The sequence below is a fragment of the Neolamprologus brichardi genome, chromosome 22 (assembly GCF_056152115.1).
Source record: "Neolamprologus brichardi isolate AB-2024 chromosome 22, ASM5615211v1, whole genome shotgun sequence".
Taxonomy (NCBI): Eukaryota; Metazoa; Chordata; class Actinopteri; order Cichliformes; family Cichlidae; genus Neolamprologus; species Neolamprologus brichardi.
Genome location: NC_142124.1, coordinates 16,245,803 through 16,270,090, shown reverse-complemented (window position 1 = coordinate 16,270,090; position 24,288 = coordinate 16,245,803). Strand labels below are relative to the sequence as shown.

Genomic DNA, 24,288 nt, shown 5'->3' with positions numbered 1-24,288 from the left:
CACTGTGATGTTCAAGAAACCAGTTTGAGCTTTGTGACATGGTATGCTATCATGTTGGAAGCAGCAATCAAATGATGGGTACCCTGTGCTCATACAGGGATCATTAGCAAAAACATTCAGATAGGCTGTGGCCTTTAAGCAGTACTTAGTTAGTAGTAAAGGGTCCATAGTGTGCAAAAAAATATCCCCACCCCATTACACCATGACCAGTTATAGTCTAAATGCACTAAGTTGCTGCCATGTAATTGTATTATTAGATATTTTCTTTAACCAGCAGTTCAGCCGACATATTTGCTTAAATGAAAATGACTTTATGCTGAAACTTTAAAAATGTATTGCTTTCTAAAAGTGTGAACACTGTTATTTTCCAATTACATAATGTAATAACAATGTATTTATGTCAAAGATACATTTGCTTTTTGAATCATTGTTAAAATGTTTTAGTTTTAAATACTTTAATAAATCCCCCCCCCTTCCCGGCCCCCCAAGCAATCTTTATTTGCCTGCCAGGCTTTTTAATTTATTTGATAGAGGTAATAAAACTGATTATTTGCCATCAGAGCAATAGATACTGAATGAAGCTTTAGTGGCACAGAGATATTCTATTAATTTACAAAATACTAATGTAAAACACACACACACCAACACACACACACACAAACACACACAACAGACAACTTATAAAATGGAGCATGGTTAAAAAAAAAAAGCTTAAAAAATGCGCACCAGTGCATTTTAATATGAAATTAGATAGAAACCCGTGGATGTATACTGTAAACTAGTCCTTCAGACAAAGTTTTCTTGGAGTTTGACATCTCGTTTATTCGCTAAACATCTTTGATGCATTTGATTCGTTAACCGCTGGAGGGACCTCTGTGGCGCATGCGCATCTTTCTCACTTTTGGATGACAACTGCGGCAGAGAGATAACGGACAAACACTCAGCGAGAGCTCCGCGGCGAGGGCAAGGGTTCACTGTTCGGGTAAAGGTTTCTCTGTCCTAAATAAAGTAATGAGGTAGAAAGTCAAAAGGTTAACCAACCCAACCGGCTATGGAACAGATTGGCACGGCTACGGTGAAGATGGACCAGAAGTTTGAGGAGATAGATTCAGAGGGCCGGTGGCAGAAACTCTACTCAGTAAGTCTGTTAGCATAGCAACCGCAAAGCTAACGCGGATTGTGAGTACTTAAAGCGCGCATTTATTGGAGTAAAATTAAAAGTCCGGAATGCATTTACTATAAAGTTATAACCGTCTTTTCTAAGTCATTTCCTTTGTAGCTCATTTTCATGCTTTGCGTTATTTTTAGAAGTCGCTGACATACTTTATTTTTAATGTTACCGAAAGCTTAGTCAATGTCATAAGCCCGTGCATATGGTTGAAGCGATTAGCTACATTACATAGCTACAGACTTGTTTACACTGTTAAATCCGCTCTCCCCCGGGAAGATCCTGCTCTTAGTTCATATGTAGTGACTGCCGAAAGTTACCGCGTGTGTTTACGAGTAAACCAACTGGTTTTCTGATTGCTCTCATGTGATAATATATGCCTAGTGAAAATGCTCAGAGAGGGGCGGAACTGAAAATGTAACCGCTTGAATTTGGTACACGTAGTGATTTGTTTCATTACTTTTTCTTTTGTGTCGCTAATCTCCCGCTGTCCAGGAAATCAGGAACCAGTCCCACGAGTGTTCCTACAAAGTGGCAAAGTATCCGGAGAATCGCAACAGAAACAGATATCGGGATGTCAGTCCATGTAGGTAAACATTTGTATAAAGGCCAGACTGTTTACCTGTCAATTCACAGCCCATGCCCAAATAACATTTCTCTTATCCCACCTGCAGTCGATCACAGTCGGGTGAAGCTGAAGAACACAGAGAATGACTACATCAATGCAAGTCTGGTAGTGAATGAGGAAGCCCAGAGGAGTTACATCCTGACTCAGGCAAGTCCAAGGAGTTCTACACCATGGTTAACCCTCTGAGGTCTACATCATTATATGTGCTATCTCCTAACCCTAATTCTGCCCCACAAATGGTGCTTGGAATTTTATCAAACTAAAACAAATACCCGAATCCCAAATATCTGTTGAGATGTTCAAAATATAACGCTGAATGCGATTCAGAACACGTTTTGCTTTTGTATGTACTATTTTATGTAGTTTAACAGTATCATTAGCGCATCATAAAGTGTTTAATAAGCTTCCACAACATGGGTCCACAAGATAGACAACATAATCATGGTTATTTTGTTGGCTTCAATTTGTTTTTGTGGAGTAGGACTTAGATCCTTCAAACTGTCAATAAAACATACTTTACTGCTCTGTCAGGTTTGTAGTTTGAAGGCTGCGCTTTTGACACAAGTTGAAACCGTAGTGGTGAGGATGTGTCTTGCTGCTAGGTCATCTTAAATCGGACATGTAGTTTGGACACCAGAGTGTTAAGTACCTTGCTTTCAGGTCCATATAGTCCATTATTTAGTAACACTGACAGATTATTTAGGCCCTAAAATATCTCTCTATATACACTTTTAGTTCTGTAATATTTATATGTGGCTTCCCCCCCCCCCCCCCCCCCCCCCCACCAAGTTCTTATCAAACTTTGTACGTGGCTAGTTTGCATAATAGTTTGTGCATATCCCCTTCTTCTCCTCATAATTATTTATTATGTTAACCTGTGTACAATTACCACCTGGTTTGTTATTTAATCTCAGCCTGTAATTTCTAAAAATCCACAAAACCCAAACTAAAAGAGCTCAAAATAAATAAAGCAGGTTGGATGTTTCATTTGTAAACCAGCAATACTAGATGTTTGTGTTGTGTGCTTTGCTCGTCAATGCTGTTGCTGTTAGACAGAGTTATTTGCATGTGGAAATAGACATAACACAGCACAGCACAGCAAATCCCTGAGCTGAGTAACTCAATCTGTTATCACAAGAAAACGAACTTCCAGGTAATAATTTGACTAAGGACGACCTGTTTAGAGATATCAACTCACACTTTTACCCCCATTCTCACATCAAAGAAGAAGCAAAGAGTTAAAGTCTGCATTAAAGTGGGAACATTAGGATTTTTTTGTAATATTCAGGTTACTGGCTTGACTTGGCAGATGTGAATAGACCCGTCTGTAAGAGGTTATTAATGAGACTTACGTCTGAATGTAACCTAACCCTGGTTTGACAAACAGAAACTGAAGTGGTCCTTCTCGCTTCCAGCGCCTCCTGAAGCCAAAGCTCTTTTTCAGAATACAATTTTAATTTCTCCTAGTTATTTTGGATTAATTGGACCTGACACTATAAAAACTAAGCATCACCAAACAAAGTCGTTTTTTCTTCTTATGGGGACACTTGGTTTGTTTTACACCATAAGACAATACAATTACCAGTGTTTGACCCTTTAATCCCCAATTACTGTGGCTGTAAAACTACAAAATAATTCTGATCTTTGAGCTGCCGTTTGAATTTTCTCTCTATCCCAAAATGTTTGATGAGTTATGGTAATGTGAAGCACACATGGTAAAACCTAGGCAGAGCTGATTTCCCTGTCTGTATTCAGACTACAGTACCTTGTGGATACTACTGTGTTGCCATGATACATCAAATATTGCCATAAAGCTGGTTTTCTCTACCTTCTGGATCAGTTTGAATTTTGTCTGTAGCACAAACAGTGACAGAATTACAGTCAGTTAAAGAGTGGCTGTGAAATTGACTGGCCGCTGAGCCGATGGTATATAAAGGGTGAACTTTATTGAGCAGAGTGAAGCATAAGGTGCATTATAGCTAAAAAAGTAAACCCCCCATATGAAGAAAGCTGGTCATAGGAAGTTCCATAATGATCCATATGTGCTTATTTAAGTCATTTACAAACATGGCATACCTGTGGTGGCTTCATTTATTATTTCAGCTCAGTTGTTCCTGATATGGAGATTAGCAGTCAGAAGTAGACAGTTAATCAAAATCTACATTGTTGTTACTGAGGCAGCTGAGCTATCATATGTCTGGTTGCACAGGTTCTGAGGTCCATTACACAGTTTTAAAAATACTTCTTAGTAATTCTGTTCCTTTTACTAATTCAGACATGTTTTTGTTGTTAGTTTTATTGTTTAGTTTAATTTGCTTTGCTCATCCAGCCAAAAGACCGTGTCTAATGCCACAGCAAGACGTCCACTGTGTGGCCGTCCCTAACACAGTTCACAAGAACCACTATTCCTCTGAGTTTTTGTCATATTTTAGTGAAATAAAATATGCGCGTGGTGATTATCTAATAGCTCTTTACTTAAACTGTGCTGAAAGTCAAGGTCATTTTTTGTGAGTTGTAAAGGATTGTGACGGATGAGCTACTGTGTCATTGACGTTATGGCCAATTTAAATTCAACGTCATGAAAGTCCAGTAGTGCTTATTGTATCAATATTGTGCTAATAGATGTTTACCAACACTATCATGACCTCTCTCATCCTTTATATTTAAATTGAGGGCTTTGTATTAGCATGGCAGTTTGTATAAGATATTAATATAACACTAAGATATGGTATATATTAATTATACTCGGTGTGGTCAGTATATCTTCTGTGGTTGTGTGTTTGCTAGTAACTCAAAGAACAAGATATGGCAAAAGACATCCTGAAAACTGTGGAAATATATTTAGTTATGTCATAAGCTGTGGATATTACACATGAACTGAAGCTTTCGTGTTTAAAAACAATGACTGAAATACAGAGATGCTTTTGGAAGCAGCCTGTCTCATCCAGCTTGCAGGCTGGCTGCCAGAGTTGCTGCTTGTCGGATAATGATGTCTAAATCTCTCTACCACCGGTTGTAATTGCAGTTTTGTTGAAAATATTTCCTTATATCACTAACTCTGTCAGTGATTTTTTTTAGCCTTTACTAATTAAATCAGAACGACTGCAACTACATATTATATAATGACATTAAGATAAAAGTCATTTGAAACCTAAGAAATACCACAAGTTTGTGAAGCGAGAGAAGAGAGGTAGGCTAGAAGCTGTGAAACACTCATGTTAACAGAGGTTTATTTATCAGAAGGAACACTGATCTTTTATTGCTTCTTGAAAAGAATTAATGGGTGTTTTCACATAATTAGCCTTTGAAATTCTTTTTATTGCTACGTTATCTGGCGTGACTAATAGTTGTTGACATTTTGAGGGCACAGTTATTACAAATATCAGCTGAAATTCTCTCTTTAAGAGTCAGGAATTCATGCCACAAGAGTTGTGGTGATCATGTGACGGGTTTCAGTTGGTGCAAAACGTTGTATGAAACCAAAACCTTTACCATTGGTTCTTAACCAGGCGTGCGTTCTTCCTACACAGATTTGAATATTTTCAAGTCTTCAGGAAATGAAAGGACAAAGGACTTCAACGGTCATCACCACAGTTAAACAGCCCAGGCTGATAAGACTCTTTATTTTTGATTCTGCTCACCATGCACTGACTGCTACCTCGCTAATTTAAAGCTACTGAGCGTTCTCACGATTAAACACAACAACCCTGTATCGCGTGTTTCTCACTTCAGTAACAGATTGTAAAGAGTTGGGCCGGAGGATATTTTTGAGATGTTGACTAACAACATTTTTTAGTCTAGTCTTACACACTTGAGTTCTGTCAGTCATCCATAACATCCAGTGGGTTATTTTTTTCACACTTTTTGTTTTCTTGTATTGCTTCTTTGGAGATGAGTCATCTGTGGTTTGTTAAAATGTTACAGCATCCCACTAGTCTGATCAGAGTCAGCTGAAATTAGTTACACAAAGCAATCATTACACATTTAAAACTATAACCAAAATTGCAGCATTTACTTTCCACATCAATGCATGTGATGAGGATTTTTTTAAACTTTTAATCCTTTAATTTTCTTTCTTTTTAATCCCGTATGTTATGTTTTCTTGGCTGTGATGATGGGCTTCTCTGTGGCTGATGACTGAAGACTGCGTAAAATGTTCCTCAGCATAACTCCAGAGAAATGGCTCGTGAGGTCAAGTTAATTCCTGTAGCACATTTAAAAACAAAGTGCTGTAAAATTATCAACAGAGCTTGAAAAAAGGCATCATAAATTGAAACTCATTATGATTTAAATGCTAAAGAATAAAAAAGAGTTTTCAAAGAGTTTTGAACGTGTCTAATGTTGGAGAGGTCCTGATGTGAAGGGGCAGGGGTTTTTTTAATATCAAAGAAATGAGCCGGTCATCTTGATGTTTAAGCACTTGTATTTTTTCTTTCTGTTTAGCAGGAAGGCAGCAGAGACTACTGACTACTGTACCTGTGTCTGTTATGTATTCTTAACATAAAGGCAGACTTTTAAGAGACTCATGAAAGACCTTTGACATTTTGATGGTTTTCAGCCCACCAATAATTTACTCAGCTCAGCCACATGGCAACCTTTAGCAGTTTTGATCTTTAACTAAACTCTTGCTATCATGCGGCAAATCTCTGCAGCATGCTGACCATAAGATTAGAGACCAACCTCTGTGTGTTGCATGGCTAATATATTGAGTGGATCTGATGTTATTGTTCAAAGCAGAGACATCACATGAATTTGTTTTGTGGACCTCCCACTCTTCCAGCTGTGTAACTGATTGAAGTGTTTGTTTGTTTTTCTGTTTATTTATTTATTTATTTTGTCCACAGGGCCCCCTCAGGAACACCTGTGGTCACTTTTGGCTCATGATCTGGGAGCAAAAGACCAAAGCAGTCATCATGCTCAACAGAGTCATAGAGAAAGGCTCGGTGAGTGTAGAGTACAGCAGATACAGATTACACTCTCTGGTATGACTTCTGTTATTCGACTGTGAGCACCCACACACAGAAATTTGCAGAAATATCAAATAGACCACAGAAAAACTTGTCAAGAGATCGACTGTTTTATTCTCAGCCACACACACACACGCACACTTACTTGCTTGCTGGTAGTGTGAAATAATTTAAGCACTTTTTAGTGTTCATATTAAACTTTTTAAATGGTTAGATGTAAAGTAATACACCACATTTACATCCACGATAAAATATCCAATAATCATGACTGCATCCCTGGATCCAATGATGTTATCCTAAGAACCTCACAGCAAGGTCTCACAGTGTTTCAGTTTGATGTGTATTTGCAAAAGGTTCAATTTTGCCTCGTCTTATCACAATGGTAGAGAAATTCCCGCATCCAAGTCTTGACTTGACTTCAGTTGTTAATTACTTTTAAGCTGGCCCAGGCCCACACTCTCTGGTAAATATTTTCATTCAAATCCTTCACTAAGCTTTGAGTAATCCTGTTAATAAACAGGCAAACAAACAAATGGACAGACCTAAGCATCACGTGACCTCCTTGGCAACAAAAAGCCAACATTTGGTAAAATGAGGCAGTCGGTGATGGCGATGGATAAATTCAACCCCCCATCTGAGGCCTCACCGACAGATGTTTACTCAACAGGGTCGGTTCCTTACACCTCTTAGTATCGTCCTTTTCTGTAGCGATTTTAAATCTGGCTGAAAATGCAATCTTTTGTTTTTATTTTCCAAACCAGCATTCCTGAGATGTCACAATGTGATATTAAGCCCCTTTTTTCATAATCACAACATTATCTGATAACAGCTCTGCTGTGTTTTTTTTGCCTATACTGGCATGAAACCTGAAGGAGTTTGTTTTTCTTACAACACTGGCCGACAGACCTCGCAAGGATGGCTTAAGTCGTCTTTTTCGACACGCTCATGTTACTCTGCACACACTGAAACAATAACCTGGCATCCTTATATTTACACACTGCAAAAGCCATTTTGGAAAAGCTCCATTTGAGTGGGAGAAATGTGTTTTTGTTTTTTTGTTTTTTGTCTGGATGCAGAGCTGCATCATGAAATGTGAAAAAATGTGGGTTTATAAATTTTAGAGGCTTAATCTGTATGTGCTCTCACCCTCCTCCTGTCAGCAGGATTACTGGAATTCAGTGTTTTGACAGTGTGTTCACACACAGATGTATTGAGTGGATCTGGGATGCAGCCAAACCTCTCAACTCCTCTAACTCCAGTGATCCTGCAATGTTCAGATTAAACACGCACACTAAAAGTCTGTCGTGCAGAGCAGCTGTGACCTCTCTGTTTCTCCGTAAAGCAGCTGAAGTGGATCCTGCTGGGTCATGAGATTCACTCTGTGCGGGTTTTCTTTGAAATGAAAGATACAGAGCACCTAATCAACGGATATTTTTAAACTCACAAGGATCTTCTCTGTAGATTGGCAAATCTGAGTGATAAACTTAGACTTGCTGAATTGGAATTGAACAAGGCTTTACATTTGGCAAGGACTAACAGAGATAAACTTCTACAGGAAGGAAGTACACAAATTCCTTTTTTTTTAAGCAGAGTTATACATGTTTTGTGTCATGTGACGTTAGCGTCAGTGTCACCGGGTAGAATTAAGAAGATATTTGACCGCAATGTGTGTAAAGTTATTATTCAGCGTCCCTGAATAGCAGCTTCTACTTCTCCTTTTAACATGTGTGTGTTTTGTTGGGTTTTTTATATTTCCTCTCATGTGATAGGAAAAGTGTGCCCAGTACTGGCCCACAGCAGAGGAAAGGGAGATGGCCTTCAGAGACACACGCTTCTTGGTCACACTGCTGTCAGAAGACACCAAGTCTTACTACACCACCAGAAGGCTGGAGCTGCAGAACATTCAAGTAGGCCACAGCATTACTCAGTGTGGGGAATTACCAGCAAAAGGTGGCGAAGGAGAAGTAAAATTTAGAGGTTTTGCACCAAAGATTTGCCCTTATTCACTAATGGCACATATTATTATTATGTTTTGTTTTTTATCAGATTTTTACAAAGCTTTTCTCCCACGCAAACAAAGGTTTTGCAGTGTGGAGGTGGGAAGATGTCGATGGAAAATGTAAATGAGGTGCAAACGATGCAAGAGAGCAGTCTGATACATTTTAAATAAATGGCAAATGCACAAAGTACAGCGTAAAATCAAATCATTTAATTTTGAGTTTCTGTAATCCTCCAGCCACTTGTTTCATCATATTTAAAATGAGTGTCAAAAGGAGCGTTCTTAATGGAAATTTACAGCCAAGTTAATTTTGCTGGATTGGTGTTTTTTCAGGAGCAGGTTTATTCAACAAAAAGAAACTGAAAGTGTTGTTGCTGACTTGTTTGCCAAGTCCAGTTCTTAAACTGAAGTAACCTTCAGTTACCCCAGTCAGCACTGATAAAGACAACTGAAAGTGTAAATACACATAGAGCAAAGTTTTAGAGTTTAACTGCTAGTGAGCCCTGCTTTGTCTCCTTTCACAGACAGGGGAGAAGAGGGAGCTCTACCACTTTCATTACACGACGTGGCCCGATTTTGGTGTCCCCGAGTCCCCGGCTTCCTTCCTAAACTTCCTCTTTAAGGTGCGGGAATCTGGAGCACTGGGCACAGATCAAGGACCAGCTGTGGTGCACTGTAGCGCTGGAATCGGACGCTCAGGGACGTTTTCACTAGTTGACACATGCCTGGTCCTGGTAAGTCCTGGGTCTTTGTTCTACGCAAGCTCCAACTGAATGCGTTTCATGCATTTTTGCTACCTCCACCAAGGAGATTATTTTTGTAGTAGTGTTTGCGTGTGTGTCATTCTGCCTGTAAGCACAATAGCTTGAAAAGCTTTGAATGAATTTTGATAAAACTTTGTAGGGGTGTAGAGTGGGGTCATGTTAATGGTCCATTAAAATTTGGCTTACATCCACCAATGTCTTCAGGGTCAACATATCGATTTAATGGTCGAAAATTACTAAAAAGCTTTATAACTTGGAAGCTATAAGTCTTAGAAGCTTGCAGCGTATTGTCAACATATAGAAAGTATGGTATATAGAAAGATTTATCATATCATGCCACATTTGACCTCTGATCTTTCCTTCACAGTCAACAGATTGAGCTAAAGGTCAAAGAGATAATAATGCTATAGAGATATTTAAAAATGTGTTTCTTACTGCCATTGTTTGTATTGACAACATAGAGGCAGGGCTATATGGGGATTCTAAGTATATTGTTACTTTGGACCTCTGTCCTCTTCCTCAAGGTGAAATAAGGTCAAACCTCCATAAAAGATCTTTTGTGTTTAAAACTCTCCTTAAATTCTGCTGCCTTTGTTTGTATTGGCAACATTTAAGAAACTGATACATGGGGATTTTAAAAATCACTTTATAGTTTGCATCGAAGTTTAATTATGTCAGGTTTGACTTCTGACCTCACTTTTACATTTCACATATGCCTTTCCTTCGAGTTGACCTCAGAATCTGTTATTTTCAATGTACTACAAATTTTCTTATTTACGTTGAAAAAGGACAAAGAAAACAAAAACAAAATGAATATATACAAAATACAATACTGTTCTCTTAAATGTAAATACTGCCCAGAGAGTGCGCTGCCCTGGGCGAGGTTTGCCCTCTTTGACCTGTGCTTATTTTAAAGATTAACACACAAGTTATTATTTGCACTTTATGTTAAGAAATGGCATGTGCTCAGTAACTTTTGTAATAAATCCATTGGCGCTTGAATATGGAAATAATTGTGTTTGAATGTCTGACTGAAGCACCTTAAGCACATAGATATAAGAGAAAAAATGCTGAAAAAATAAAAGTGAAGTAAATTTACGTTTATCCCACACTCCAAATACAACACAGTTCTTCTCACAGTTTTGCATTTTGAGAATACGCAGGGTTAGTGTACAAAAATATTTTTAAAACTTAACACTGAAATTATGGCTGTCTTTGCTCGCCCTTCCTCCTAAAAGAGCACAGTAAGGTGTAGCTTTAGAGGCAGGTTTTGATAGTTTATATAACAGCCTGGAAATAAAGCCTGTTGGGAAATGTCAGAAAGCTCCTTTTTCCTCTAAACCAGCTGGCAAGCTGGCAAGCTGTCACCGTGTTTGTGTTTCATTGACAGAATCTGGCAGGCTTCCAGAGTGATAATGTTGTACTGTAGTTAACCATTCACTGTCCTTATTTTATGTGAGATTATATCACTATAGCATTCCAAAACAGACAGTGCTTTGAATAAATACAGGATTAACTTAAAAATACAGACTCAAACATTCAGGTCATTTACAAGTTTATGCTGTAGGAGAAGAAAAAATAATGGAGATTAAATTGATTTGGATTTCCCTTTGAAAACATGGGTTGACATAAAGAGATTTGGGATTTCCTTCTGGTTAATGGAAATGTGTATTATTGCTGTATTTTCTAGATGGACAAGAGGAAAGACCCCTCATCAGTAGACATCAAAAGCATCCTGCTGAACATGAGGAAATACCGAATGGGCCTGATTCAGACTCCTGATCAGCTGCGATTCTCATACATGGCTGTCCTTGAAGGGGCAAAGTTTATCATGGGAGACTCATCTGTACAGGTAGCTGTTCCAGACAGGAATACAAAAAAACTGGGGGCTTACTTTGTGAATTAGTCAAAGAGAGATGGTGGAATATTTGGGGATGGAAAAGCCAGACTGACAACTTGAGATCTGAAGGCTCAAGCAAAGTATTATAATAAGCCCAGTGTGAATTACAATGCAAGAAAAATGATAACTAAAACATTGGTATTCTGTTCTTCCATTTAAACTCAGACTGTATGTTGAGTCTGAGCTTTTCTAGGACATCTAGATAAACACAAGTATAGCAGTAAATATAAATCAAACGCATGGTATCTGTTTACTTTATATGGAAGGAATATTATTTATCTACAAAATCCCCAAGTTGTAAATCAAGGGAACTATATTCGTCAGTAAGGGAGCCACATTATGGCCACACTGATTTGGTTGGTGTGCATCACTATGATCCTGCTGACTAGCGTTGGGTGCAATATGTTCCAAAGAAAATTATTGCTTTTTGCTTCCTGCGCACTTGTTGAAGTAGTACACATTAATTTTTTGTTACGCAAAAGGGCGAGTGTGCAATTGTAAAGCGCAGACTGCGTCCAGGATGGAAACAATTGTATTATACTGCTAATACAACTACTAATACAATATATGCTAATACAATACAACTTGCAAACATCTGCACAGACAGCATGCAAATGCTAAGCTAGGCAAGACTCAGAGTGATGTTAAAGCTGAGTGCCTGCAGTCCTCAGCCCAGCACAGAGCCTGATCTTCAACACGTAACAAAGGAGGTGTTGAGCAGTCAGACTATACCCTCCATTACTCCCTGTTGATGTTTCTACAGTAGAATCACCATGGCGATTGCTCTGAAGTCTCTTTAGGGTTGTTTTTAACGTTTTTGTGTTGATACGTAAACATTCAAAGAAATATCGTATTTCTGTCCTCATTAGGATCAAGATTTGTGTCAGGGACTGTAGCCTTGTGTTTATTGTTCATATATAATTTATATATTACTTTTGCATTACTCCATAGTAACGTGTAGTGTAACTAAGGGAGTAATTAACTAACAATAAATGTGTAATACATTACCCCAACACTGCTACAAACCGAATACAAAGTCAACTTTTAGTCTTTACTTACAAAATAACTGTTTCTGTCTTTGCTCTCTGTCTTCAGCAATTATTGTGGAGATGAAGACAAGAGCAGACAATGACACAGCAGTAATGTATTCAGAGCTAATAGGTTTAGAAGACTGCGATACACACTACCAAATTCTTTTTAAAAATTAGGTTCTGTTTTCTTTTGAGAGTCCTAAAAGGTAGACAGATTTTACATTGTATTGTCTTTGAATCCTTATCCTTGAAAAATGCTGTCTGAGACAGTCCTTTACATGCAGCACCAGGTGCTCTACGTTGTATTTACGTATTTAACCTCATAAACCTAACCTGCTTTATATACTTTCGTTGCACAATGTCATTTTACAGAGTGGAAACATACAGAATGTTTTGTCATTGGAAAAAAGTACTGCTGTTCCCATCCTGTTTGCTGTCAATCTTTCCGTGTAGAATCAATGGCGGGAATTATCCAAGGAAGATCAGGAGCCGCTATCAGAGTCTCCCCCTGCATCTCAGCCACAGGCCAGGTGTCCGACGGAGCGGCACAATGGCAGCCAGCAGGAGGACGGAGGGGACTACAGACAGGACAGCAAAGCGCCTGCACAGTCTCCCTGCAAGGAGCAGGAGCTCGATGGCAGCACAGCACAGTCAGTACAGTGAGTCTGATAAACAAAGCGTGTGTAGATTATCAGCCATAATCAGCTGATAAATGATCTACATACACAGGGTTACAGAGGATTGACTTAATACTGGTTCAACTTCTAACAAAGTATGAATGTCAGAGTGAGGATAGATGTAAAGTGAATCCGATGAAACCCATAAAAATGTTGACGAGCCAAATAGAAGAAAAAATTAAACTGGGATTAAAAAACCAAACAAAACAATGAAATTAACTGAAATGACACTTTGTACTTTAATTAAAAATGGCAAACTTAGAGGAAACATCTTTAGTTTTAAACCTTTTCAGTTTGGTCACATTTGTCAGCACAGCCGATTGTCATTATAAAGTCTGTTTTAAAACTGGTCTGACTTCTTTATTCTATCCCAGGCAATTACTTCCCACATTATAATAACTAAAAATACTGAAACTGACACTGATTCTAATGAGAACCAAACTGAAATGAGAAAATCCACTCTGGAAACGAATCTGAGAAAAACTAGAATCTATAAAACCAGGAGTAAAAACTGATGACAAAATGTTAAACTATACCGTCTCTGTTTGGTGTAATTTGGACTTGGCTACAGGCTACATGTGTAAAAAAAATAAATTAAATTTACCGTCGTTACTAAACAACTGTTTACCTGCGTTCCTCCTTTCTACGCAGCAAACGACGCAGGGAAGACAGCATCTCCAAATCGAGCACAGCCAAGACACCCCAAAGCAAGTCCAGGACAAATGACTCTGAGAGGAAGAGAAAAAGGTGATTAAAGTTTTGGTTTAAACCACTTTGTACTCTCTTTTTTGTTTTTTATAGTCAAATCATCAAGTTGGTGTTCTCTGGGATGATTTTTCATGCACCATGTCAATACCTGCTGAAATTTGGACTGCCAAGCGTTACATGTGTGTGTAAAAAAAAAAATCAACATGGGCAAATTTAGGTAGTTGCTAAATTACAAATGACCCCAATGGAGGTCAGGTACACCACAGTGTTGTATTTAATAAATGGCTTTAGCAGTAACCGAGGTGTTAAATGCATAAATTGAGGCATTGAATGACTTTGCACACTCTTAGGTCTTTATTTTCTTGTAGACAGCGGGGGAAGAATTTTTATTTGACCACTGTTACGATGTCAAATACAAGAGGATACGAGTCATTTTTCAGCTACACTTTAATTTACGTTAAGGGATACACATGCTTTCCCAGTGTGTGACTTAAACCTCTAATAACAGAAGTTACCCCAAGTCACTCTTGAAACTTGATTTTTTTTTAGCTTTTATAATTTTCTCTTTCTGTTTCTCATAATTCTTAGGTATCGACTCCTCTAGCCTAGCCAGCTGACACACAGCTTACGTTCTCGTGAAGGCAGAGGTTGACACCTTATTTCTGATGACAGTGCACCTCTAGAAGAGAAAAAAAAAAAACGGCTTCTCACTGAATCACTTCTGAGAAGGCAGCCTTTGTTGTGTGACATGTCAGCGTTGTTCCAGTAATACAGGCAAAACTGCGCCATTTCTGTGAAGATCTTACACTGTTGTTGTGGTTCTCCTGGACAGTTTGGGCTGCATTTGCTGCACATGACAAGAGCTCGGCTGTCCGGCGGGGGGCGGTGTATCTTTACCCCCCTCTGAGGCAGCAACGACAACCACGGAGAGCGCGTTTAACGGACGAAGTATACCCGCAGCTTTAAAAAAAACAAAACAAAAGAAAGAACACCCACTCTTGTACATGGAGGTCTGTGTGTTTGCGTGTGTGCAGGTGTGTGTGTGTGTGTGTAAGTGTGTATTGCTGTGTTTTCTCTTGGGGTTTTGTTCTTCCTTTGATGATTTGCTTGGCTCTTGTGGTTTTGGAGTTGTTAATTTTGGCTGCACTCTAGCATGCTGCGCGAGTGTGAGTACATTTGTGGTTGTTGGTTTTCGAAACTCTGAAATGTCAGGTTCGGTTGGAACAATGCAAAATGCTAATTTTTATTATGCATCATATATTTGAATTTGCCGGCAGCGTTTTATCTCTGCAGTAAACCCTGTCAAGAAAGTGGGCGTACGAAAGATTAATCAACAACCTCTGCTTTGAAAATAAAAGTCATGCAAGGAAGGAGGCCTGGAAAGAGAAGGCAGAAGCATAGATTGTCCCTTGGCAGTTATAGAAAAATACATCAGTGATTGGACCTTTGATGAAGCCCTCCATCCTGCCGTTCTGACAAATGAGGAGTGGGTCTGGCTGAAAAACCAGCTGAGTCTACTGATGGTCAAACGCCCACAGCTTCAGTTTTAAAATCTTGATACCTGTGCTCCAGCGGAAATCCACTCGGTGTTTTGTCAGTCGATGTATTTCTGAAATATTCGGTTGTTGTAAGCAGCTGAAAGAGCGCCTCTATGGATCAAACGCCACATCGTGATGCAGTCAGCGCTAACTTTTGAAAAATCAGCAGTCTTAGCTGCTCACAGCAGTTTACTTTCTGTTTTCACAAAGCTCATTTTAAGCTATTTGCTGGCTAACACACAAAATAAGCAGCACTGCCAAAGTAGCAGTGAAACACCAGAAAAGCTTTTTTAAAAGGCTCTGGTTCCAGATGTGAATTTCCCCATTCATTTTCTCTATTTACTTTTCCTAAAATCCTCATGCTGAGAGTTTTAGGCCTTGATCAAAGCCAAACAAGCCATGAGGTAAAGCATGACCATAAAAATCTTTGTTTTGGATCACAAAATTGAAGGAAAACAAAAGAAAAAAGGCACATTACAGGGTACACAATTAACGGTGAAGAAATTACTTGTCCCAATAGTGCAAAACCTAATTGAACTGAATTCTTTTCATTTCTGTATTGCTGTAAAATAATAGTTTTGTGTGTGTGTATATATATATATATATATATATATATATATATATATATATATATATATATGTGTGTTTGTGTTTAGTAAAGGATAGTGTAGTTGTGTGTATGGTACAGTTCTTTGTTCCCGATTGCAGTGACAGCTCTTGCAGTTTCTGAACTTTCTTCCCACTAAGCAATCTGCAGATTTAAACATTGCCACGGTAACACCAGCCTCCACCAATCACAGATGTTGCAGATTCAATTTAAGATTGTGGGTAGGCTAGTTTTTTTTTTTTTTTTGGTTTTATGGCCCATAATCAAAAATCCTCCTGGAGAACATGAATGGGAGTTTTACTTCTGGAACCTCACCTGTGTCATTGTAACATTTGTGAGAGGAAGCAGCCAGAAGTGCATCTCAAACACACAAATCAAAGAGTTCAAAGATATATTGATGTATTTTCAGGATGATAATTAAAAAACAGTCTAAAGAGCACACAGCTGATTGCAGCTGCCTGTGCCTCTGCTAAGGCGTACCCTGATTTGTGATCCTTTTTGCTTCTAACTTAATGCAGACAGTAAAATATATTAAAATAATCTTGTTGAATTTGGAAAGCCTCCCTAAACAGTTGCCCTCCACATAGAAAGAAGGCAGGTTTAAAGAACATCTGCTTTGGCTTAACTTTTTAAAATAATGAGTGGATATGTTTGGGTTTGCTGCATGTTTTTTCTATCTTGAGGACTTTAGTGTGTCTGTGTTCCTAGTGGATTTGTGTATTGTGAAGTGCATCAATTGTGTTTTGGACTTGAAAGTTTGAATATCAAATCAGCAGCTTTTCTTACTTAAACAGGCAGCTGGAAGACCAAAAACACTTCCTGTTGCTCAACTAACATCTAATTTTTAGATAGTTTTCTTTTCTTTTCTTTCTTTTTTTGCTTGTGTGTCTGGAAATAGTTGAAGTGCCTGTAAGTTACGTAAAGCGCTTCAGTGTTTACTTCTATCCAACCAACAGTCCCAGACCTCAAAGCAGAAGAGGCTGAAACTACACACATGTAGTTTGATGTGTTATTAAAGCAGTCAGAGTTAATGTAAGTGTAATTTCAGGCCCGACTCCAGCTCTATGGCAGACATCTACGTTCTTCATTTTAGCACTGATCATTAGATCTAATGGAGAGGGCAAATTTTGCTTTACTTTACAAAAATATTGAACATATCTCTGAGATGTGGGGAAAAGCTTGGCTGTATCCGTAACATACCATTGTTGGTTGTGATTACGCCATGTCTGTACCCTTGCACGTTGGAACTGGAGGAGCTGGTTTGGCAGCTCACTCTGACTCTATGACTGCATACTACAGTTGTGTGCAGGGCTTTTCCTGCCTAGAGGAATTTCTGGCACCCTCCAGAAAGTGCAATAAAAACCACTGCCATTGTTTGTTGAAATAGAATTTACTCGAGCATGATAGACTTGAATTAACACAGACTCCTTAACTTTACTGTACTCTGGGTGCGGCTGGGTACTACACTGTAGCATTTCTGCATACCTGAACTTCAGTAGTGTGTTGGTAACGTTCACCACAGAATCACAGATTCATACAGTACCACAGCCAAGTGTACGCATCAGCAGCAGCACAGAGCAAACCACACCAGCAGCCGAAACACGAGCAACTTCAGCAGCTGGATACTGTTGGAGGTTGGCCTTTTAAAACAAACACTGAGCGCTGAAATATCATTTTGGTATCTAAAGTCTTTCACATGCAAGGCAATGCAAAGCTAGTCCTAAAAGCAAAGAGCGAAACAGTGATGTCTTTGGACGCTTTAAAATAACGAAACTTTTTCGTGTTTCAGCTGAAAGCTTCTGAGCGCACTCGGGGGTTTTCCTGGCTCTCATCGAGCCTTTGGAGGGTACACATTTAAATATGATTGGTTGAGACAAAGACCTCAAGTTACAAAAGGTTACTATGGTATTGCTGGCCATAAACAAATAAACAGTTGTGGCGATTTTTTCTTTTGGGGGGGATTTTTGTATGCAGGAAATCCCCTGTGAGTGTGACGAGTTTTATTAAGCATAACAGCTGCTTTTGCTGCTCTGATAGTCGGTCTGATGTTGATGTGATCAAAGTGATCTTTAGATTCCTGCTTTCTGCGGTTTCATCACGGCAGCTCGGCCAAGCCTAAGATACTAACGGGATTTTTTGTAGCACGGCTTCCTTTGATCACTCTTAAGCTTCACTGACCGATAGAAAAAAGTTTTTTTGAGTTTAACAGGAACTTCTTTTTCTTTATTTTCTTTTCACAGGGCGAAAACCAGCGACTACTAACCACCTCCACCTGCAGCCACAACTCTGGCAGCAAAGCCAACATCGGCAGGGAACTCCAGCTCTCTCCCAATCTTCCTCATCTCCATGTCCTCAGCTAGCTCTCCTTTTCCTTTTCATTGCTTGTGTGTCTTTTTTTTCCCTTGCATACCAACCTATCATCATTAGTTAGAGCCAACATTTCTGTTTCTTCTACCATCAGGAACACATCACGTCCACCTCCGGCTCACCTTTCCGATCTCTCATCCTCGTTGTTTACAGTGGACACTTTGACATTCGTTTAAAGACAAGCACACCAGCGCTTTACCCCTCTGGCCACACCTCAACCTTAAACTGTCAATGCTGCTTCCGGAGTCAAAAGATTTGTTTTTTCTTTCTCTCGCTCTCTTTTTGGCATTAATAATATTATTTTGCAGCTTTCTCATTCTTTTACGCTCATTTACATTCATGAAATTCAGACTGAAAATAGGGGCTATGCATTGCCAATTTGTAATGCTGTTTATATGTGTATTTTTGGAAAAGGGTAAAAAACATTTTTTCAGAGGCAAAAGTAAAAAAATTTCTATTTTTTATAATAAATTACTTGAAGTTTTTCAGGTGATGTGGGGCCGGCTGAATGAAACACACTGTCTCGCTCCCATGTGAGAAATTCAGTGACATGTAATGTTTCCATGATGTACATAGTGTTCTTCTTTTTCTTCTTTTTCTTTTTTTTTTTTAAGAGAGATGTGTACAAAATGACATATTTTTGCTTGTAAAGGAAACCCTGAATACCAAAAGAAGAAAGAAAAAGGACGAAAGCTTATGTTACACACCTGGATAAAGTAGAAAGCTGATTTGAAGCTGACTTGTTCTCCTTTTGAAACAAATTGTCTTAAGTTTGTTTTTGTTTTTTAGAGTGTAATCTGTAATTAAAACTGGTATTATCTAGTTTACATACAAACTGTTCTTCTGTGGTTATTTATCTACAAACCTGTTGGTTTGGTGCTATATTAATTACAATATAACAATAATAATATTAAAACAATAATACATGTCTTCTTTTGGATGAAAAGAAGTTGGACAAATTGGAAGAATTAGCATTTGGTTAGCTAAAATTATCAGTTGTAAGCTAAACAAAGATTACAAAGACTCATAACCATCCATAAAATTGAATTTAGTCATTTTTTAAATGTAATTTTATGATGATTTGACTTTCAAGATGTAAAACTAAACATTTTTAGTAGCAGGAGGATAGATTTTTGTCAGTTTTTCCTTTAGTTTTCATACTAAGCTAAACTAGCAGTATGTAGGTTGTTGCCCACAGTGGTTGTAAATGCTGAGACCCAGTAAATATAGTAAGAGCTATACAACAGAAAAAAACCCCAGTTTAAAACAGTTGTGTTTGTCCATGAACAATTTATTGTGTTCAAATTTTATTGTATGTTGTATTTTGTTGGTTTACTTCCATGGCATCTTATAATCTTCTATCTAATTTCAGGATGTGAGAGAATCCTAAAATTTAGGATAAGAAATATTGTCAGTATTAAAATATTTGAATTAAAGGAATTAAAACTATATAGAAAACAAAATGCAGCTTCTTGCTTAAGAAATGGGACAACTAATAAAAACAAGACTTGGAAGTGGACGTGGTCAGCACCAGAAGCAGTCTGAACTGCTGATGACAGGACAGTTTTGACTGTCTCATTGTTGCAGCAGATTCATCAGACCAGGAAATATACTTCCAAATTTATTCTATTGTTTAGTTTTGAAGCCTCAGTTTCCTGTTCTTGGCTGACTGGAGTGGCACCCAGCGTGCTTTGCTGCTGATTTTCAGAGATGCACTTCTGCATATCTCGTTTGTAACCAGTAGTTCTGAGCTACTACTGATTTCCTGTCAGCTCAAAGCAGTCCTCTGCTTCTCCTCTGACACCAACAAGGTATTTTCACCCAGAAAATCACTGGATATTTTGTCCTTTTCAGACCATTCTCTGGAGATGGCTATGTGGAAAAATCCCAGCAGATCAGCAGTTTGTGAAATACTCTAACCAGCACGTCAGACAACCACACCACATTCACCCGTGGCTTAAATGATTTTTCTTCCTCATTCTGAGGCTTGTTTTGAACTTTAGCATGTCATCTCAATCATATCTACATGCTTAAATGCACTGAGTTGCTGCCGTGTGATTGACTGATTAGATTATTAGAGCAGTTGAACAGGTATAACTACAAAAACAGGTGAGTATCTTTTGTACCCTAACAAAAATAACCAAAACAAAATGATCTTTTCTCTTTTTCAATGTGGTCAATTATGCCTATCAAATAAACATTAAGTGGCTTGTGTGTACATATTTATTGCCTTATGTATGCCTAAATGGCACTTAGTAGAGTACTTTTATTACAAAAAATGTTTTTGAACTCAAATCTGCCCTTAAATCTGCCCTGATGAATACCCCCATATTAATTTAAAAAGATATAATTAAAAGTAATAACTTGAAAAATCATTAGCAGTTAAAACTGAACTGAAATGAGCAAACAAAAGTGTGAAAATGAAACTGAAAACAAATCCAACTATACTAGGAATCCTCCTCAACTGCTTATACACCATTTTATTTAATGTCCTCAGTTCAAATTTACTTGTTTCTTTCAAATTATTCAGATTCAGGACTTTATTTTATTGCTCTCCCTTAAAAAAACCTCTGCTGTCAGCAGGACATTCCTTTCCCACAAGTGGTCTACACACAGAAAATGATTCAGACTGAAAGGAAAACCACAAAACGGCTTGAATCAGAGCATTGTGCTGTTGTTACCATTATAGGTTGTAGAAAAGAATCAAATTACAGAGAGGTGGGACTGCCAGGAATACAGCATGGAGCCTGGCCAACCACTTTCAGTTAAGTGGGTGGAGACTTAATCCAGTGATCCACAATCAAGATGAATTCACACTACATTCCTGTGGCAACCTTTTATTAGAAAAACTTTTTTTTTTTTTAAAAAAAACAGGAAATAGCAGTCCAGAAGTGAATGTTTGGGTCACATCCTGTATTTGTACATTTTATTTTGTCATGTTTGAGTTATTTAAGATAAATTTCCAAGACAGAGGAGATTTATGTGGGCAATTTCCATCTTTCTATATGTCAGCGCTGCCATCAGTCACCGGGTTTGACCCCAGTCGAGAGTTTGCTGAGGTCTGAAAACGACAATATGTGGAGCAAACGTCTTGCATTAAACATGAATTATAGAGGGTAAAAAACTAAAACACTATACACTTATATCAGAACAGTGCAGGCGGGATGCCGTTTCCAAACAGAAGACTCCAGGAAGTCGGGATCTTCCATTTGTTGGGCTGTTTGCTCTGAAAGGAGAATTGGAGAACAATGATTCTCCTCACAGTGACATTACCGCTCCTCTAAAACTTTAGGTTGCTTTAATGCTGCGCCGTGGTGTCACTTACATTATCGTCCAGCAGATGGAGCCAGTCGTTGAGGTGGTTCGCCAGAGCGAAGGCATCGGGGATATTGTCGCCTTCTGAACAGAAGAGGAGCAGCACAGCCAGCGGGAGGTCCTCTTTGCAACTGTGCAGCACACGTGATCACAGAAACACAAATAATATTAACAAGGAAGTCTTACTGAGGCGTTTCAACATGCTGAAAAAGTGTCTGAACACACAGCAGACACCTACAGCTGCCTTTATTGTGATTTATATTGGAATAATTATTAAACTGTAACAGTGACCCGTGCTCTTACAGACAAAAATAAAAATGATTTTAAAACCAGCTCCTTGTGTTTTTGATGATCTTTTGTCTACCTCCAGGTCTCCCGTCTCTACCTGTCTGTGTAAAGTCCTTTGGTGATGCCTCCTCCGGGGATGCAGAGTCGTGGTTCCGTGTTTCCGTCTGTGAGTCCAGGGAAGGCCGGGACTCGCTCCATTTCCCTCCAGCCCAGCTCCTTCAAAGCGTCCGCGCTCCCTTTCAGCAGGGACGGCGTGACCAGGTACCTCAAAGGAGTGCTAGCAGAGACACGTGTTTGTTGAGCAGACATGATCGAAAAATGCAAAAGTGAAGAAATAAGGCAATAGCGTTGCAAGCGTATTTACCCCTGCAGCTGCTGGTCATCTCTCTGGTAGGCGTGGCTGCTGGAGAGGACGACAGTCCTAGAGAAGCCGCTGGATTTGATCCAGGACACGAGCAGCTGACGAAACTTTTTGGTCTTTGACTGCAGTTTAAACAAAGGTAGAACAAAAGAAAACAACAATAGGCATACGGTATTAAGGGAACTCAGAGAATGAACTGACGTCATACTGATGACTGATTGTTACCTGAAGAATTGGTGCTCTGATCTGAAGGACCGCCAGCTTCAGTTCTGCTGCTGCGTAAACTGTGGATCACAAAGGATTACTTTTCTTTTGACTTCACAGCAGCTGCAGACAAAACTGCTGATCACCTGACTGATGGTTGACAACAACAGGACTAATGTCAACTAATAAGACACAGTGCTGATTAAAAACAATCAGAAGATCACAGTTGGGATAGCGGACATCCCAGCGGACAGCAGGAAAGAGACAGTAGACTCGAAGGGAACATTTCTGAGTTGTTTTGTTTTTGTTTTTAATTTCTGATCAGAAATGTCGACATCTCTGTGTTAGACAGGCACCAGCAGTGACCCAACTGTACCTTCAGCAGGAGTGTGCAGCTCCTCGCCATCTTCTTTGCTGCTGGCATACGGGTTGTTCCCGGCCATCGGGATGAGACAGTCAGTGTGTATGTGGCCCACCCTACTCATGTTCAGAGTGGACACGATGAGATCCACGGCCAGCTGACCCACGTTACCTACGGCCACCGCAGGCTGGAGGAGGAAAGAGGGAGAGTAGAAGTAACAAAAGTAAAGAGAAGGCGAGAATCGTTTTAATCACTTTTTCCTTTTCCTGAGCACATTTTAGTTGTGCAAAACATCTGATAAAGAAAAACATGTGTTAGAGAGTTCCAGTTTTTACTAGGCCTCTAAGGTTTTTTTTTCAAGTTTTAGGACAGTTGCATTTTTTTTGTAGTTTTATTGCACTGTGCAAGTTTAAAGTCACCCTTATTTCTTTATATTTTGCAATAACAATGGAAAACAGGTGAAACAATTTGTTCAAACATACATGGGAATACAGTAGGCAAAAACAAATTTGTACTATTATTCTTTAACATTTTCCATAGATTTAACTAAAACAATGGGAATAAACGTTGCTATGCATTAACGTGACAGGGTGCGTGTAGTGTCATGTGTCATTCATTCATCCCTTGAGTTAGGTGTCTTTTATGAGCTTGAATGATTCACAGGTAAATGTTTAGTGGCTTGACACACAAAAAGACTGCTCTGAAAATATAAAGAAATAAGGGCTGGCTCAAGACTGTGCCTCTGCGCCCCTCCACAGTGGACTTTAAACCAATAAGGCTGTAACCGTGGCGCAAACACCCAGCTTAAATCCAAGTGGTTTAACAGGAATTTTGCATTACACGTGTAGGAATTAAAAGTATTTTTATACACAGCCAGTTTCTTGGATGAGAATCACAGAAGTGAAGCTTTTGTTTTTCCCTGGTGATTACACGAGTCTCATATGAAAGCATGAAGCAGGAACTGATGGGAGGATTATTTTCGTCCGTCACTCACCATGACGAGGGTAAAATCTCTGAAGGAGGGTGCTGAGCTCTGCGAGGAGATAAACATGGTGCTGTTTAGCCAGCCGGCACACACGACCCTACAAGCCTCCAGATAAACAAACTAAATTAAAAGTTAGACGTCTAAATTATAATCCCAAGGCAACTTTCGCTTCTATTTTCATGCCTCGGGTTGTGGACCTGCTCGGCTCTGTGTCGACTGTTGATGACGGTTTTAGTACCACACGGGGATGCCTAAATTAAATGTTACAGTGAAGCTTTGTTTGTTTTTTAATAGTTTTAAGTAGACTTCTTTAACAAGCATCCACAGATTTGTTTAAAGCTCCAAGTGTTTTTTTTACTTACTGTCATTTAAAGTGGTGTTTTATGTGTTTCTATTACAATCAGGCATGTTAACGGTCAG

General features: G+C 38.9%; 2 protein-coding genes across 6 annotated transcripts; one reads left to right on the top strand and one right to left on the bottom strand.

Moving 5' to 3' along the window:
- The first annotated feature begins 915 nt into the window (after positions 1-915).
- Positions 916-19,189, top strand: ptpn2b (protein tyrosine phosphatase non-receptor type 2b). 5 transcript variants are annotated; one of them, XR_015717081.1, is made up of 11 exons: positions 916-1,138; positions 1,664-1,754; positions 1,843-1,943; positions 6,641-6,739; positions 8,533-8,670; positions 9,287-9,496; positions 11,217-11,378; positions 12,911-13,107; positions 13,786-13,881; positions 14,675-14,852; positions 18,228-19,189. XR_015717081.1 is itself a non-coding variant. In XM_087834805.1 (10 exons), the coding sequence occupies exons 1-10, from the start codon at positions 1,052-1,054 to the stop codon at positions 18,247-18,249; spliced, it is 1,203 nt and encodes a 400-aa protein (XP_087690931.1). In that variant the 5' UTR covers positions 916-1,051; the 3' UTR covers positions 18,250-19,189. The 5 variants fall into 5 exon arrangements, 3 of the variants coding, with proteins under 3 accessions (XP_087690931.1, XP_087690929.1, XP_087690930.1); XR_015717080.1 differs by having other exon boundaries at positions 12,911-13,116; XM_087834805.1 differs by lacking the exon at positions 14,675-14,852.
- Positions 19,190-21,252: 2,063 nt separating this feature from the next.
- On the bottom strand, positions 21,253-24,079 carry psmg2 (proteasome (prosome, macropain) assembly chaperone 2). Its single transcript, XM_006787890.3, has 7 exons — positions 23,878-24,079; positions 22,899-23,070; positions 22,544-22,602; positions 22,322-22,440; positions 22,055-22,234; positions 21,680-21,800; positions 21,253-21,580 (listed from the first exon to the last, which is right to left on the bottom strand). Exons 1-7 carry the CDS (start codon positions 23,932-23,934, stop codon positions 21,500-21,502), a joined length of 789 nt encoding a protein of 262 aa, XP_006787953.2. The 5' UTR covers positions 23,935-24,079; the 3' UTR covers positions 21,253-21,499.
- Between the last annotated feature and the right edge of the window lie 209 nt (positions 24,080-24,288).

What these genes read in the sequence shown, in the direction of transcription:
- psmg2 (XM_006787890.3), bottom strand. Translation starts at nt 23,934, where the DNA reads ATGTTTATCTCCTCGCAGAGCTCAGCACCCTCCTTCAGAGATTTTACC. An exon ending in GCTGCACACTCCTGCTGAAG is followed by an intron (nt 22,603 to 22,898) that starts GTACAGTTGGGT and finishes TGTGATCCACAG; the next exon opens with TTTACGCAGCAGCAGAACTG. An exon ending in GATGACCAGCAGCTGCAGGG is followed by an intron (nt 22,235 to 22,321) that starts GTAAATACGCTT and finishes TGTCTCTGCTAG; the next exon opens with CACTCCTTTGAGGTACCTGG.
- ptpn2b (XM_087834803.1), top strand. Translation starts at nt 1,052, where the DNA reads ATGGAACAGATTGGCACGGCTACGGTGAAGATGGACCAGAAGTTTGAG. An exon ending in GGTGGCAGAAACTCTACTCA is followed by an intron (nt 1,139 to 1,663) that starts GTAAGTCTGTTA and finishes CCCGCTGTCCAG; the next exon opens with GAAATCAGGAACCAGTCCCA. An exon ending in ATATCGGGATGTCAGTCCAT is followed by an intron (nt 1,755 to 1,842) that starts GTAGGTAAACAT and finishes TCCCACCTGCAG; the next exon opens with TCGATCACAGTCGGGTGAAG.